Below are 13,155 nucleotides of genomic sequence, written 5' to 3'. Positions count from 1 at the left end.
TTATGTCATTCTCCTGCCTCAGCCTCCCGAGTAGCTGGGACTACAGGCGCCCGCCACCTCGCCCGGCTAGTTTTTTTGTATTTTGTAGTAGAGACGGGGTTTCACCGTGTTAGCCAGGATGGTCTCGATCTCCTGACCTCGTGATCCGCCCGTCTCGGCCTCCCAAAGTGCTGGGATTACAGGCTTGAGCCACCGCGCCCGGCCTAAATCTGACTGTTAACTACAGAAATCATTTCAAATTCTGTGATGATAATAAAGTAATGACTGCTTTTCAGCCTGGAGGAACTTTTTTTTTTTTTTTTTTTTTTTTTGTGCTGCATATCTAGCTGTGGTGCATTTTAATGAGAAATGATGACTGCATCAGCTTATATCCATGGAGCAGATTTTAGCATTCAGCTTGGGTCTCCCAGTCAACATCTATGAGTCTCTTCTTAAGGAGATCAATGACACAGATACATTAGACTAACAAATGTGATGCCAACAATCAAGAATTCACTCAGTTAAGATTTTCACTCAGTTAAGATTTTGCACATGAGAAACCTAGAATTTACTAGATTCTCGTACTTGCGAGGCTTCACTCATTTCCCTGAATCACAAAAGCTACAGAGTATTTAGATAGAAATACACATACTCTTAACATGAACCATTTTAAATATATGTATTACCGTGTCCACAGGAGTACACTTTAAAGCAGGGACTTCACTCTTCAATCTCTCCAATCATGCGTTACCCAAAGTAGCATGTGGTTCCCTAAAGCTTAACAATTGACATTGCCTTAAAAAAGGGGTTTTCTTCCCGACTAATCAGAAAAATTCTGAGAAACGATTTTAAATCTTTCACTAAACTTCTCATTTGGTCACATGGAGGAAAATGATTTCACCAAATAGATACTCTCATTGATTTTTTAATGTAATTTATCAAAGAAATCAAATATTTAGATAAATTCCAGATTTTCTCCACCATGAGCTTCTCCAAAAGTACATTCCATCATAGACTGCTCACTAAGAAGCTCTACTGCAGTCAGTGACCAAATTTAGGAGGACATAATGATTACTTCTGCTACACAGAATCATTATCCATCTCTAACACTTCCCTATGAGACGGAAGTCGGACTTCTAATCAGGTACCAGAGAAGGCTCTGCCAACTTCAGGGCTTTGATGAATAAGAAAGGTTGAGAGCCCTTATCATAAATGGATTCAGTATAACTGAGTGAGAGAGTGAGAGAACCACAGAAATAAATCCTCATGTAGAAAAGTTAGGGGCATCAAATGCCAAATGCCGGTTAACCAAAGCTTTCTTTGTCATAAAGCAACTTCTATAAAAATTGCTGAAAATAAATTCTTCATGGCTCAATATGAATCAGTAATTTCCATTTCTATTACACTGTTGTTTACCCAAAAACTATTTTTAATGAATAAGACTCAGAGTTTGCCAAAGTGTTTTCCACAAAACAACTGTTTTGAGATATTTCAGATTTGTAATCAAGTAAGTCTGAAAAACCCAAAATACTTCATTCACCTCTTGGATATGCATAAAGAACACTAACACATAATGTTCTAAAAAGCCAATCATTAAAACTGTTTTATATTGTTTAAGCATTTCCTAGACATATTTGGCTACAAATCTAACATCTACTTTAACAGTTTGGGAAATGCCAACACATAATGTAGGAATACTACTCTGTCATTTAAGAAACTAGAAAATATTTACTATATTCTAGGCAGTTGGCTAGCAGTTGGAGTTCTAGTCTCTAAACAAAATATGGACTTATTTCTGCGACTTTTTTGTTTTAATGTGACATCACTCTTTTAAGCAGCTCTGTGCTTAACAATTTTTTTTTCCTGGTTTGTTTTCCACTTTTGTCTGTATTTTATTCCTTCACAGATGTGAAATATAAACTAGTTACATTAATCAGCCTCTGCCTCAGTTCTACACTCCAAATACAGTATATATTCTATCAACAATCCTTGAATAATAACTTGTACTTGTTTTTTAAACAATAAAACAGGCTGGGCACCATAGCTGGCTCATGCCTGTAATCCCAACACTTTGGGAGGCCAAGGCGGGCGGATCACCTGAGGTCACCTGAGTTCAAGACCAACCTGGCCAATATGGTGAATTCCCGCCTCTACTAAAAATACAAAAAAAATTAGCCAGCTGTGGTGGTACATGCCTGTAATCCCAGTTACTGGAGAGGCTGAGACGGCAGAATCGCTTGAACCCGGGGGGCGGAGGTTGCAGTGAGCCAAGATCGCACCACTGCACTCCAGCCTGGGTAACAAGAGCAAATACTCCATCTCAAAAATAAAATAAACAATAAAACAATGATAAAAACACAAATAACTACAGCACTTCAGAGTTAGTTGACAAATCCACCTTTTCAATCTATATTTCAAAATGTTCAGAAAGACACCATCCTAGGGGAAGTCAACCAGCAGCAACCTCTCTGCTAATTTTTGTACACAGAAATTTGACCTGACTGCACAAAGGTTTCAATAGATGTCTCCCTCTAAAATTAATATTGAATAATTTATCATCTTCCATTTAATACCAAGAGGGTATCAGCCGCAAACGGAAATATCACTCATATGCAAATAAATAACATTCAAGGCTTTTATCGTTGTGGTTATTAATCTGTAATGGATGGACATAAATCTATTTACATTCTCATCCTATCCTCAAATTTTACTATCCTCTCCTCTCATTCTTACTTTGTTCTACTCATATTGTCACTCTATCCTCCTATGCATGAAATGTTATGTATTCTAATCAACAGAGATGCCATTCGTAGGCAAGGAAAAAATACAATGAACTGCTCTTTGTGATAAGAACCATGATCTTGATATCCAAACCAATCATATTATGTGACACAGATGTTATCAATCAATAAACTTTACACAGCTTTATACTAAATTAATACAAACTGCTGTTGAGTGGACGGTGGATGGTCACTAAGCAAACAGAAGCATGTAGGTATTAGGAAGCATGAGAAACATGTATCAGTGGACAGGGAAGGCAGCCCTCAAAGGCCAAGAATGTAAGTTTTAGGTCTATATGGAAAAAGCTGTGGTCATATTTGAAGGCTTCTGAACAGAGGAATGATTAATTTCATGCTTAAAGAGTTCAGATGTAAATAAACTGGATGGATAAGAAACTCAAAATCAAGAATTTTAAGACACTGGGTTAAGGTGATTGATCTAAGTCAAAGCCAACAGGGCATGGGCTAAATGTTGACATGAGGTGGGATGAAGAGGCATTTCAAAGTAGAGGTTGGTGGAGCTTCAGGAACAAGAAGAGGAAGACTTGACTTGAAATCTGAAACTGTAATCCCCATACCTGGCTCAAAAGATGTGATACTGACTAGGAAAAGGCTGGAGAGAGAAGCTTCTTTTAAAGAGATAATAAGGGATTGTTTTGATGTGCTGGGTTGAGGTGAAAATGACAAATATTCAGGTGGAAGTGTCCAGCATTCAAGTAGGATAACTTGGAACAGAAAGCCCAAATTATGTCACGGTGAAATGAGGATAATAAGTCTTATTAATAAAAACACACCTAACTAGTCTTTCCTGGGAAACATGAAAGATGGAATTTCAGAAATTTAGAGAATGAAAAAGGAAAGATTACAAGGCAATAAGTTGATTAAAATAGACTAAAATAAACTAATCAGTGGCAGCTATCTTAAAGCAAGCTATATCTTCTACAGCACAATCTACCCAAATGCAAATCTGGGCAGAGAATTACAAAATATTTTTAGGATTGATAAAATTTCAGCTATATGTCTGCTTAAAAATGCTACAGAGAGAAATTATGGGAAATTTAGATGGATTGGCCAAATATTTGCATAAGGATTCCACAGCCAATGTACATACTTTTCCAACTATTATGGTTAGCACTGGGCTTAGGCACTACCTTTGCCAACCAGTAGATTTTCAGTATTGCCCCTGGCAGACATCCCATTAGGAATCTCTCCCCATTCCCAAACATTCCCAACTATTCTAGTCATGCCAATTCAACCAATGTCCCTTAAGCCTTACATAAACATTGACTTACACTGAAATGTATCCTATGACTCCTACTAACTATGACTTACTTAAACACCCAAGCCTCTGTTTTTCCTGCTATAAAATGTGAAGTAGCTGACAAAATGCCCATTTGTATTTTTTGGAAACACGGGATAAGGCAAGGCCAGCAAAGAAAACAGCAGAGACAATGCTTAATAAATATCACTAGTAGGATCACCTTAATCCATGAAGAAAATAGAGTTTAAATTTTTTAATACAAAAAAACTCAATAAAGGTATACTTATGTGAAATTGGTGGTTATTTTCGGTCAGTGGTTTTAAAACTCAACAATGAAACTGTTTTCAAAAAAAGTTGTTATACGTAACAGAAAAAAGCAGCTGCAATTTTAAAAAAGATATGAAGACCCAGATTCTCGCTCATTCATTCAGCTCGCTTCACACTCCTTCCCCACAGCTACCCCAGTTCCTGAGGCAGGTTCCTAGGGCGCCAAGAAACACACTTTTAAAAAATCAATATTCTGAATATATAATAAGTGATGTAAAAGTATGGTGAGAAAGTCCCCATTGCCAAGAGAAACATGTTAATTAAAAAAAAAAATCATCACTCTTTTCATTGTGACATCTTGAAGAACACGGAATGGCTTCAACATAACTGTATATGCCAAGATTTCTGGAGTGGGCACGTTTGATCTTCTTTCATAATGAAAATTGACAAACCTTTTTAAGGGGATAGTATTGCTTCTTTATCCTCCCCCTCCTCACCCCTGCACACACATACACTTCTCCTTTCTGGGGAACTCCAAAGAAAACAAAGGCCCTTTAGCAATCAAGTAGATTGTCTCTATTGATGGCATCCCATGAGTTATGGAATTACACACTGGGGGCCACGTGGATTAGGGCCCCTAGAAAGTTTCCTTGATCACCAGAGTGGTGTCGATTTTTTCAACTGAATTAATTACTCTTGGAGTCCAAACTCTCCAGTGTGCCACAGTCCTCATCATTCCCTAGTATCTGAAATACTGCATTATCTGTCCCCTAAAAGTATTTGAACACGTGACCCAGAGAAGAGGACTTATAACTTGACTAGGCAACTTCTGTCACGCTGGATTCGTATGAAATTCCATCACAAAGGCAGGGCGCGGTGGCTCAAGCCTGTAATCTCAGCACTTTGGGAGGCCGAGACGGGCGGATCACGAGGTCAGGAGATCGAGACCATCCTGGCTAACACGGTGAAACCCCCGTCTCTACTAAAAAATACAAAAAATTAGCCGGGCGCGGTGGTGGGCGCCTGTAGTCCCAGCTACTCGGGAGGCTGAGGCAGGAGAATGGCGTAAACCCGGGAGGCGGAACTTGCAGTGAGCTGAGATCCGGCCACCGCACTCCAGCCTGGGCGACAGAGCAAGACTCCGTCTCAAAAAAAAAAATAAAAGAAATTCCATCACAAGTCACATCACCAGACTGGGGACCCTGAAGTGTTTGAGTATCCACATCTGGTCATTTAGGCTAGGAAATTCCTTCTTGTCTGCCAGATCTATTAGCATTCATTTTGTAAGTCATTCAACACCTACTTACTGAGAAGGAATACTGGACTAGACAGCGTGCTAGGGGCTGGGGAAACTGCAATGCATAGGAGAGAATTCCCATCATCAAGAGGCTCACAGTCAAACAGACATAAATACGCAATTACAATATACTGTAACAACATGGTTTTCGAAACACCTAGCAGAATCATACAGACGAAGATGCCAGGAAAGGCTTCTCAGAGAATCTGGCTTAGCAACTATCTCAACAAAGGGAGCTGAGCAGGGATGGGCCAAAGGAGAGGATAGAAAGTAGGTTGTGGGTGAGTTTTCCAGGCAGCATGTGCAAAGGCCCATGAGAAAGAGGAAGGAGCCTGTGCTTTGAGGAATATTCGATTACTATTATCAGTGTCACACTTGCTATTTATCTAGACAGAAGCTCCTGAAACAAAAAGGATACACTTCAAAAGATGCCAATATATCCATGACCACACAAAAGAGTGTCTAGTCATATAATAAAGGGTGTGTACATATGCAGGCAACTCACAACATCCTGCCAAATTTAATATTAAATTTCTAATTTCATTATAATTTCTAATAAAACATTAGACTTACTATCATAGAGAGTCATACTCCTTGATTGGGAAACTCTCAATAAACATTCTTTAGTCTCACATATTTTCTAAAGGAAAGAAATTAATGTTATATTGTTGGGTGAAAAAAAAAGTGGTCTCAAAAGAGTATAATACAATTTGGGGATGCATACATATTTTATATGCATATAGAATTATAAAAATCCAAAAGAATAAATTTTAATATGTTAACAGAAGTCATGTATTTTTTACTTCCTTCTTTTTGGTATATCTTTTTTTCTAACTTTTTTTCCCCCCCAAAAAATAATTCTTATTTGTGCACTTTTAAAACCTCACAGTAATATTTTCACAATACATTCCTGGCTGAAAGTTCATACTCGGAATGCCAGAGTAGTCCATGGCCAGGCCCACTGGGCTCCCCTTGCTCTCTCCTTGGCTTTGGTAACCACTGGCCCCAGGGACTCAGCCTGCTTTCCTATCCATCCCTCAGTAGCTATCACCATGCAGGTTACCCCTTCTGTTTCTTCTACCACTAACTCCATGTCTGACTGCAAGTGAAAGGAACAGAAGCCCAAACCTTTGGGTTTTAAGGAGTTTATTGCTAATCAGTAAAACAGAAAGAGACAGGAGATAAGCATGACAAAGTATAGAGAAGAAATGACTTTTGCCTAAACTTCCAAATTGTGTACAATTGAAGCCTCTGCTTTATAGTTCTTAGCACACCTCTCAAATAAGAAGGCACTACTGGGAAGGCTCTGAACCTGTGGCAGAACCACTGATAGCTGTGGAGCTATTCCAAGGAGTCTGGGAATTAGGGGGATTATCAAGATCACTGTTAGAATAAATTAATCTTACCATATATCTAGCACAAGTTTTCAAGCATATGTAAATGCTACTAATAACTAAATAATTGCACCTTGTTTTTCTTTAAACTGTAACTCTCAAGTATGCTTCTACATAATTTTTTGATGGTAAAGTGTCTGCATGCTCAAAAAACTTCAGAACATTAATGGAGAAGAAGGAGGTCTTGGAAGTGTGACAGAACAGGTTTACATGGAAGCTTCATTTAATTGGCAGAAGTGACTATGGGTCTTCAACTCTCTGAGCTTCAGTTTGCACATCCAAAAGCTAGGATACAATTCCATGAACCTTTCTACCTCAAGTCCACAAGGCAAAATAGCAAGATATTAACTGCCACTCTGATGACCACCAAATAAAAGGACAATTTATTAGGCCACTTGCCAGTATGGACACAATCGCCTCTTGGCATTTCTTATTATCCACAGAAAAATTAAAAGTATACATGTAGAACAAAATGATTGTATTATTTTTTTTTTTTTGAATAGTAACATGTAAGATCAATATTTGTCTTTAAAAATACCGTGTAACTCGTTCTCGGAAAGTGTCAAAAAGAAAATGGTACAGTACATTTAATCTACAACTTGAATTTAAAAATATCCTTGAAATATGTTCTTAATGGTTAGATGAAATGGTAATTAAATACAAATAGAGATAATCATATACTCTCTCTCCATAAGGCTCCCAACTCCTTCAGTGAAGTCTAGTTCACCTAAAGTGACACTATTAATTCAATATTATAAGTTGATAAGCACATTAAATCAAAATACAGCAAGATTATTTTAAGAGTCTGACTGAAATGTCAGGATGAGAAATAGATTAATAAATATTGGTTTCTAATGTTGGTAATGAAAACAAATATGTTATTTTCAGAAAATAAATGGTCTTCCCCATTATATACAAATTATAAAGGGATTATCTGCAGTTACTACACTGTAACAACTTTTTACATATTGTATTATAGAACAAGCTTTTGAGATGACAAAGCAACACATCAGCAGTTTAATCAATTGTCTTTCTTTTTTAACAGGCTGGTCTACATTAGATTAGATATAAAAGACCCAGGTATACTTGCGCTCAATCTTAGCCAAATGGCTAAGAAACATCCAGGTACATTTAAATCAGTGACAAAAGGAAACACTATCCCTTAATAAAATTACATAAAATAGGAAACATCTCTTACTTTAAGAGCAACCATGGTACTTGTTCCTATGGTGAAAACTGATGTTATCTTGATTAGTTAATTATTCATCCCAACACCTGGCCTTGCTCCCTTTTCCACCTCTAGCTATGTTAACACTAGAGTTCAATAATTTGCTGATAAAGAATCTTAACTGCAGTATCTAACAGATCTTAGTGATTAAGCATATGACTTACCCTTTGATTGCACAGATAAGTCAACTGAGGCCAAAAGAACTAAGGTATCTTATTAAAAATCAGAAAGCTAGTTAGTTGAAAAGCCCACCTGTCCTTCCTGCCCACATGTCTCACCAGAAAAACAGCAATGGTGAAAAGTCAACTCTGATTTTAATGGGCCACTTTGTGTATTTTAACTGTTAAAATAATGGAAGAGGATATTAGTCATATACGAAGATCCTTTAGATATGATGTGTAGGACCAGCGTTAATTTAATCAACCAGGTCTCCTCTCATTGAATTATTAATTCATAATTACAAAGATGACATTACAGTAAATTAAGAAATACTGTAATTTCATTATCTCCCAAAGAGTATACACTGAAGTTTGGTGATTCACTGTTATATTTTCAACTAGTAAATCAATGTGCCAATTCTGGGGCTTAGGCATATTGTATATACTCGAATGATATTCATTTTAATTAAATTTGTTTTAAGATGTAGAATGTAATACAGATCCTATGTGTTTTTAAAAGTGCACATCAATTTCAAGCTTTTAAAAATGTATGTACACAAGAAAGCTTCTTTTGCAATATATATGTTTATAAATGTTTCCATTAGCTAAGATATATTTTGGAACGTGATCAAACAATATTGAATTTGACGTCAAGTCTTAACAGCAGGGCTGGTCTCAGGAATTCCCTTCTAAGCTATATCTGATACTTCTCATATGTGGCTACTGCTCTTTTAAACTACTGTGTCCCTAAAGGGCTAAAAGGAAGATCCTAACCTAACAAGTTAAGGCAGCAAGGCATAGTATTTGAATGGCTACCTTTCATTTTAACTCTACTTCCTAAATTCAAAATTGGATTTGGGTTTGTTTCAAGTTGTTCACAATTTACTAACGAAATGTGCATCTCTCATTCTTCCCCCAAAAGAAAGAAGTCATCCACTCCAGCTACATATAAGTCTCCAATTTCTTTCTTACAACTAAACGTGAAAACCGAAATACCACTCATTGAAAAAAAAAAAAAAAATGTGTAGAGAATTGGCAAGCTGCATGTTTATGTGAACCTTCAGAAAACATGGAAACACGCAGCCCCAACTCACCAGGAAAATCAACACTTGTGATCAAACTATTTTGTGACATTTTATGTCTTTTATACATTTCACTTCATATCCAGTATTCCAGTTTTGCACCGGCTTGCCTGTATCAACCCCAAATCGCCTAAGAGTAATCTAGTACTGTAGCAGAACAGTTTCAACGCTCATTGCCTGTGGCGTGGTCTTCCAAACAGCTGAATCAAACATTGATTCCCCTCCCCCCGCTATTTAAAACCGAGGGACGTCAGGCTTCGGTTGTGGGTAAAGAAAAGCCACAATAATCAAACAAACAAGCAACCAAAATACCCGAACACGGAACACGCTAAGAACAAAGGAAACACAAGCATGTGAACAGGAAATGAAGCAACTCTATACACATAAATACCTTCTGGAGCCGCCAACGTAGGTAAAAGTAAAGGTGGAGTCTGAGTATCTGAAATCTGAAACAGAAAGTCCTGTTAAAAGCTACCCATGGAGTGGATTTGTTTTAACCCCGACCATGACTTAGGCCCCCCATTTGGTGGAGTCAGGGGAGGCCTGGCCGGGCGGGAGGCGAGGGCTGGAGGGTGGCGAGGTACCCGCTCTGCGCCGCGTCCCAGGGGATGCGGCGGGTCCCCGACTGGGTGCAGCTGGAGGCCGCCCCCCGCAACAAGTGCCGGGTGCCATGGCAACGGCGGGAATTTCGCGGTCAGGGAGGCCGGAAGCAGCACCCGCCGGGCTCGCGGCAGCGAAAGCAAAATCCGATCTCTCTCCCGGGCGAGCAAAATGGACGAAAGGCGACCCCCAGGAAGGGGCGCTGGGTGCCTTGGGAATCCGAGGAATCCCTTCTCTTTGCCAGTCGGAGGGGACTAGAGGGCGCCGAAGGGGCCGAAGATCGGCTGAGCGCTGCCCCCGGGGGTCCTCGGCGCCGGGCGCAGCTGACCAGCGCAGCGCAGCGGGCTCCATTCCCGGCAGCCGCCGCTCAGCCCGTTGCGCAAACCCGGTGGATCCAACCAACCCCGCTCTGCCGCTGCTGCTGGAACCCAGGAGGCGTGCTTGGAGGCTTCGGGCACTACGCGGGAGTGGAAATACCACGTACTGTCCTTTCGCCTAGACCTCCGCTCGGGCCACGCGGGTTCTGCCCTCAAAGCTGGTGGCTGCCCCAGACTTGGGGGTGGGGGGAGGGGAAGGGGAGAGGCTGGCGCCCCCTCCCCCTTTTAGCTCCCGCGGTCGTTGCAGCAGCTGTTGCCAAATGAACCCCAGAATGGGGACGTGCAACCCTCCACCCCACCCCCAGCCACACACGTCGCGGTCAGAAAACTGGGAAGGGGGCGCTGGGTCCAAGGTTCTGGAAAAGCAAGAACTCACCTGCAAATAGGCAGTCCTTCTCAGCTCTGGACTTCTGGATCACGACGTCGATATCCTTCTGAATTCGCTCTTGCCTTGAACACATCCCCATTAAATAAATCCCTGGAAAAGAAGCAGCCGCTATTTCCACCCCACCCCACCCCCCTCGCACGCTTCCAGCTTTCGTAAATATTCAGTTAAAAATGAAACCTCTGGCCGAGGCAGGGGCTGAAGGCGAAGTGGTTTCGGAAGTGATCCTGGGTGAGAGAAGAGGAGGAGGTGGAGGAGGAGGAGGAGGAGGGGGAGGTCGGCTTTGCATTCCCAGATGTGACCGCCCAGCTGCTGCTCGCCGCTGCTGGATTCCAATTTCCTCCCCTTCTGACAATGGATGGTGATGACACTGAGTCTCACTTTCTCCCTCCCCCGCCCGGACCAACGGCCGTGGGGGGCCGAGGGTGCAGGAGACGGCCGGAGAGCGATCACCGGCGGGGCGGCGGGCGCCGGCGAGGGGCGAGCCCCGCTCCGGCTCACGCGCGCACACCCCTCACGGCCCGCACGCCGGCCTTCCACACCCGCGCACACTCGCGCCCGCGGGCGGCGGCGGCCGTGCCCAGGCTGCTGCAGCGCCGCCCGCCCGCCGCAGACCCTCCGCGCCCGCCGCCTAGTCACCCGGCCCGGCTGCGGGCCGCCGGGGCTAGCAGAATATCAGCCATCCCGGGTGGGAGCCGCGTCTGCCCACCCCGACCTCCACTCGCGCTGAGAGCTGAGCGGCAGTGTAGGTAGTGAAGACTCCCTGGGGCTCCCAGCCTTCCCTCTCCGCGCCCCTCCCCCCATCACTTTTATGAATTCGACTCCACTTTCTAAAGGAATTACGAGTCATGTGGCAAACCCAAACCGGAGTGGCTGGGAAGGGAAAAGGGGGGAAAAGAAAATCTTGAAAAATTAAAAAAATAGTAAGACGAAAAAATCTTTCCTTGTTGCCACATCACATAACACGGAAAAAGCCTTGAAATTACTCCAGAAGTGCACCCTCCCTTTCCCTCGGTGCCTGAGTCTTTTTCCTCCAGATGGAAGTAGTTCAGCCCCTTTGGGGCGCCGTTTACGAAACACAGCCCCTTTTGAGGGACTTCCGCCTCTTGAAAAGACTCACCAGTTCTCCCTTCCTAGGTGTTTCTGTTCATGAGAAATTGTCAGAATCAACTGGCACGTTCCGGGGTCTTCCTAAAAGATGGAAACCTGTTTGGCTTGATTTTAAAAACCACCTCCTTTGACAGTCAGTGAAGGGAAAGCTACAATCCAGATGCTCAGAAATGAGATACAGATCTGATTCTCACTTTCTGTTCTGCCTAAGGACACCTCAGGCTGACGTAGCTGCCCCACCTCTGTATTGGTTTATGCCCTAGGAGAGGTCTCCAGCAGGCAATTCTCTTGTTGATCTTTTCTCCACTGAGAAGGCTCCCGCCAGTACACCGTAACTCGTTTAGCTTTGCATTCTCAGTGCCATGTACAGCGCCTGGAATACAGGAGGGTGACCTAAATGTTGGCTGAATGCATGAATGGTCATTTCTTGCAGCCTCTTTTCATTACCCTGTCTCATCAGCTTTCTTATCAGCATAAGGGCCCAAGAATTGCCAAACTGTTTCAGACCCTTAATCAGTTTAGTTCTGATTCTAACCGTGACAACACGTTGTTCAGCACGGTAGGAATGACTGCCATCCCTGAAGGAGTCTTAAGATTTTGTATAATCAAAGATTCTATGTTCTAACTCCTTTATCTTTCAGGAAAGAAATTACAAAATAGTTTCGTTATCCAGCCATATTCACTGTGAGTTATAAAAGGAAACCTTCTTCTGCATTATCGAGATCCACTGCAGCCTTTGATATAGTAAAGCCGCAGTCACAACAGGCTGTATCTCCTGCTCAGTCCTCTCCTGAAATGCCTCCTGTTTAGAGTAGGACAGATTCAAGCCCTTAGTCCTTCCTGGATATGTTGCTTTGTGTAGGTCCTTTGGCTGCCAAAAACGCTTTCTTCTCTTCCACATCACCACTGAGAATCATGAGTATTTCTTCTTCCATTATGTGCTCTAACTTCTCTAAAAGTCTGAAAGTCTATTAACTCACAAGAATTTATTTTATAGTTATCTAGCCACAAGGTTTGCATCTTCCAAGTAGAACCCTTACTACAAATAAATGTGAAATAGTTTTAAAGCTACCAAATATTTTTTTTTGTCTGGATCAGCTCTTAGTTTACTACTCACTCCTTAAAATAGGCCTTCTTGTGACTTGTCCGATATTTGATTTTTTTTTTAAGCTTCATGGGCTGCCCTGTTTTGGTTAAATAAAGCTAACCTCATCCTGTTCATGCCCTTAAGGTGTGA

The 13,155-nt window shown here is 41.7% G+C and overlaps 1 protein-coding gene across 5 annotated transcripts in view; it reads right to left on the bottom strand.

Moving 5' to 3' along the window:
* The window catches only part of PARP8 (poly(ADP-ribose) polymerase family member 8), a 189,998-nt gene extending 177,716 nt beyond the window's left edge, over positions 1 to 12,282 (bottom strand). Inside the window, exons 1-3 of one of the 5 annotated variants that reach the window (XM_001093952.5) lie at positions 11,929 to 12,282; positions 10,800 to 10,901; positions 9,838 to 9,892 (exon numbers count right to left, since the gene is read on the bottom strand). In XM_001093952.5, the coding sequence (XP_001093952.1) occupies positions 9,838 to 9,892; positions 10,800 to 10,890 (146 nt within the window). In that variant the 5' untranslated portion in view covers positions 10,891 to 10,901; positions 11,929 to 12,282. Of the gene's footprint in view, positions 1 to 9,837; positions 9,893 to 10,030; positions 10,451 to 10,530; positions 10,693 to 10,799; positions 10,902 to 10,988; positions 11,560 to 11,928 lie in introns of those variants that run through there. The other 4 variants (XM_015140064.3, XM_078004416.1, XM_078004415.1 and 1 more) reach the window with 4 other exon arrangements.
* Positions 12,283 to 13,155: the final 873 nt, after the last annotated feature.

Source organism: Macaca mulatta, chromosome 6 (assembly GCF_049350105.2).
Source record: "Macaca mulatta isolate MMU2019108-1 chromosome 6, T2T-MMU8v2.0, whole genome shotgun sequence".
In the NCBI taxonomy this organism is placed as follows: Eukaryota; Metazoa; Chordata; class Mammalia; order Primates; family Cercopithecidae; genus Macaca; species Macaca mulatta.
Note: the sequence above shows the minus strand (reverse complement) of the source record. Positions and strands in the feature narration are given on the sequence as shown.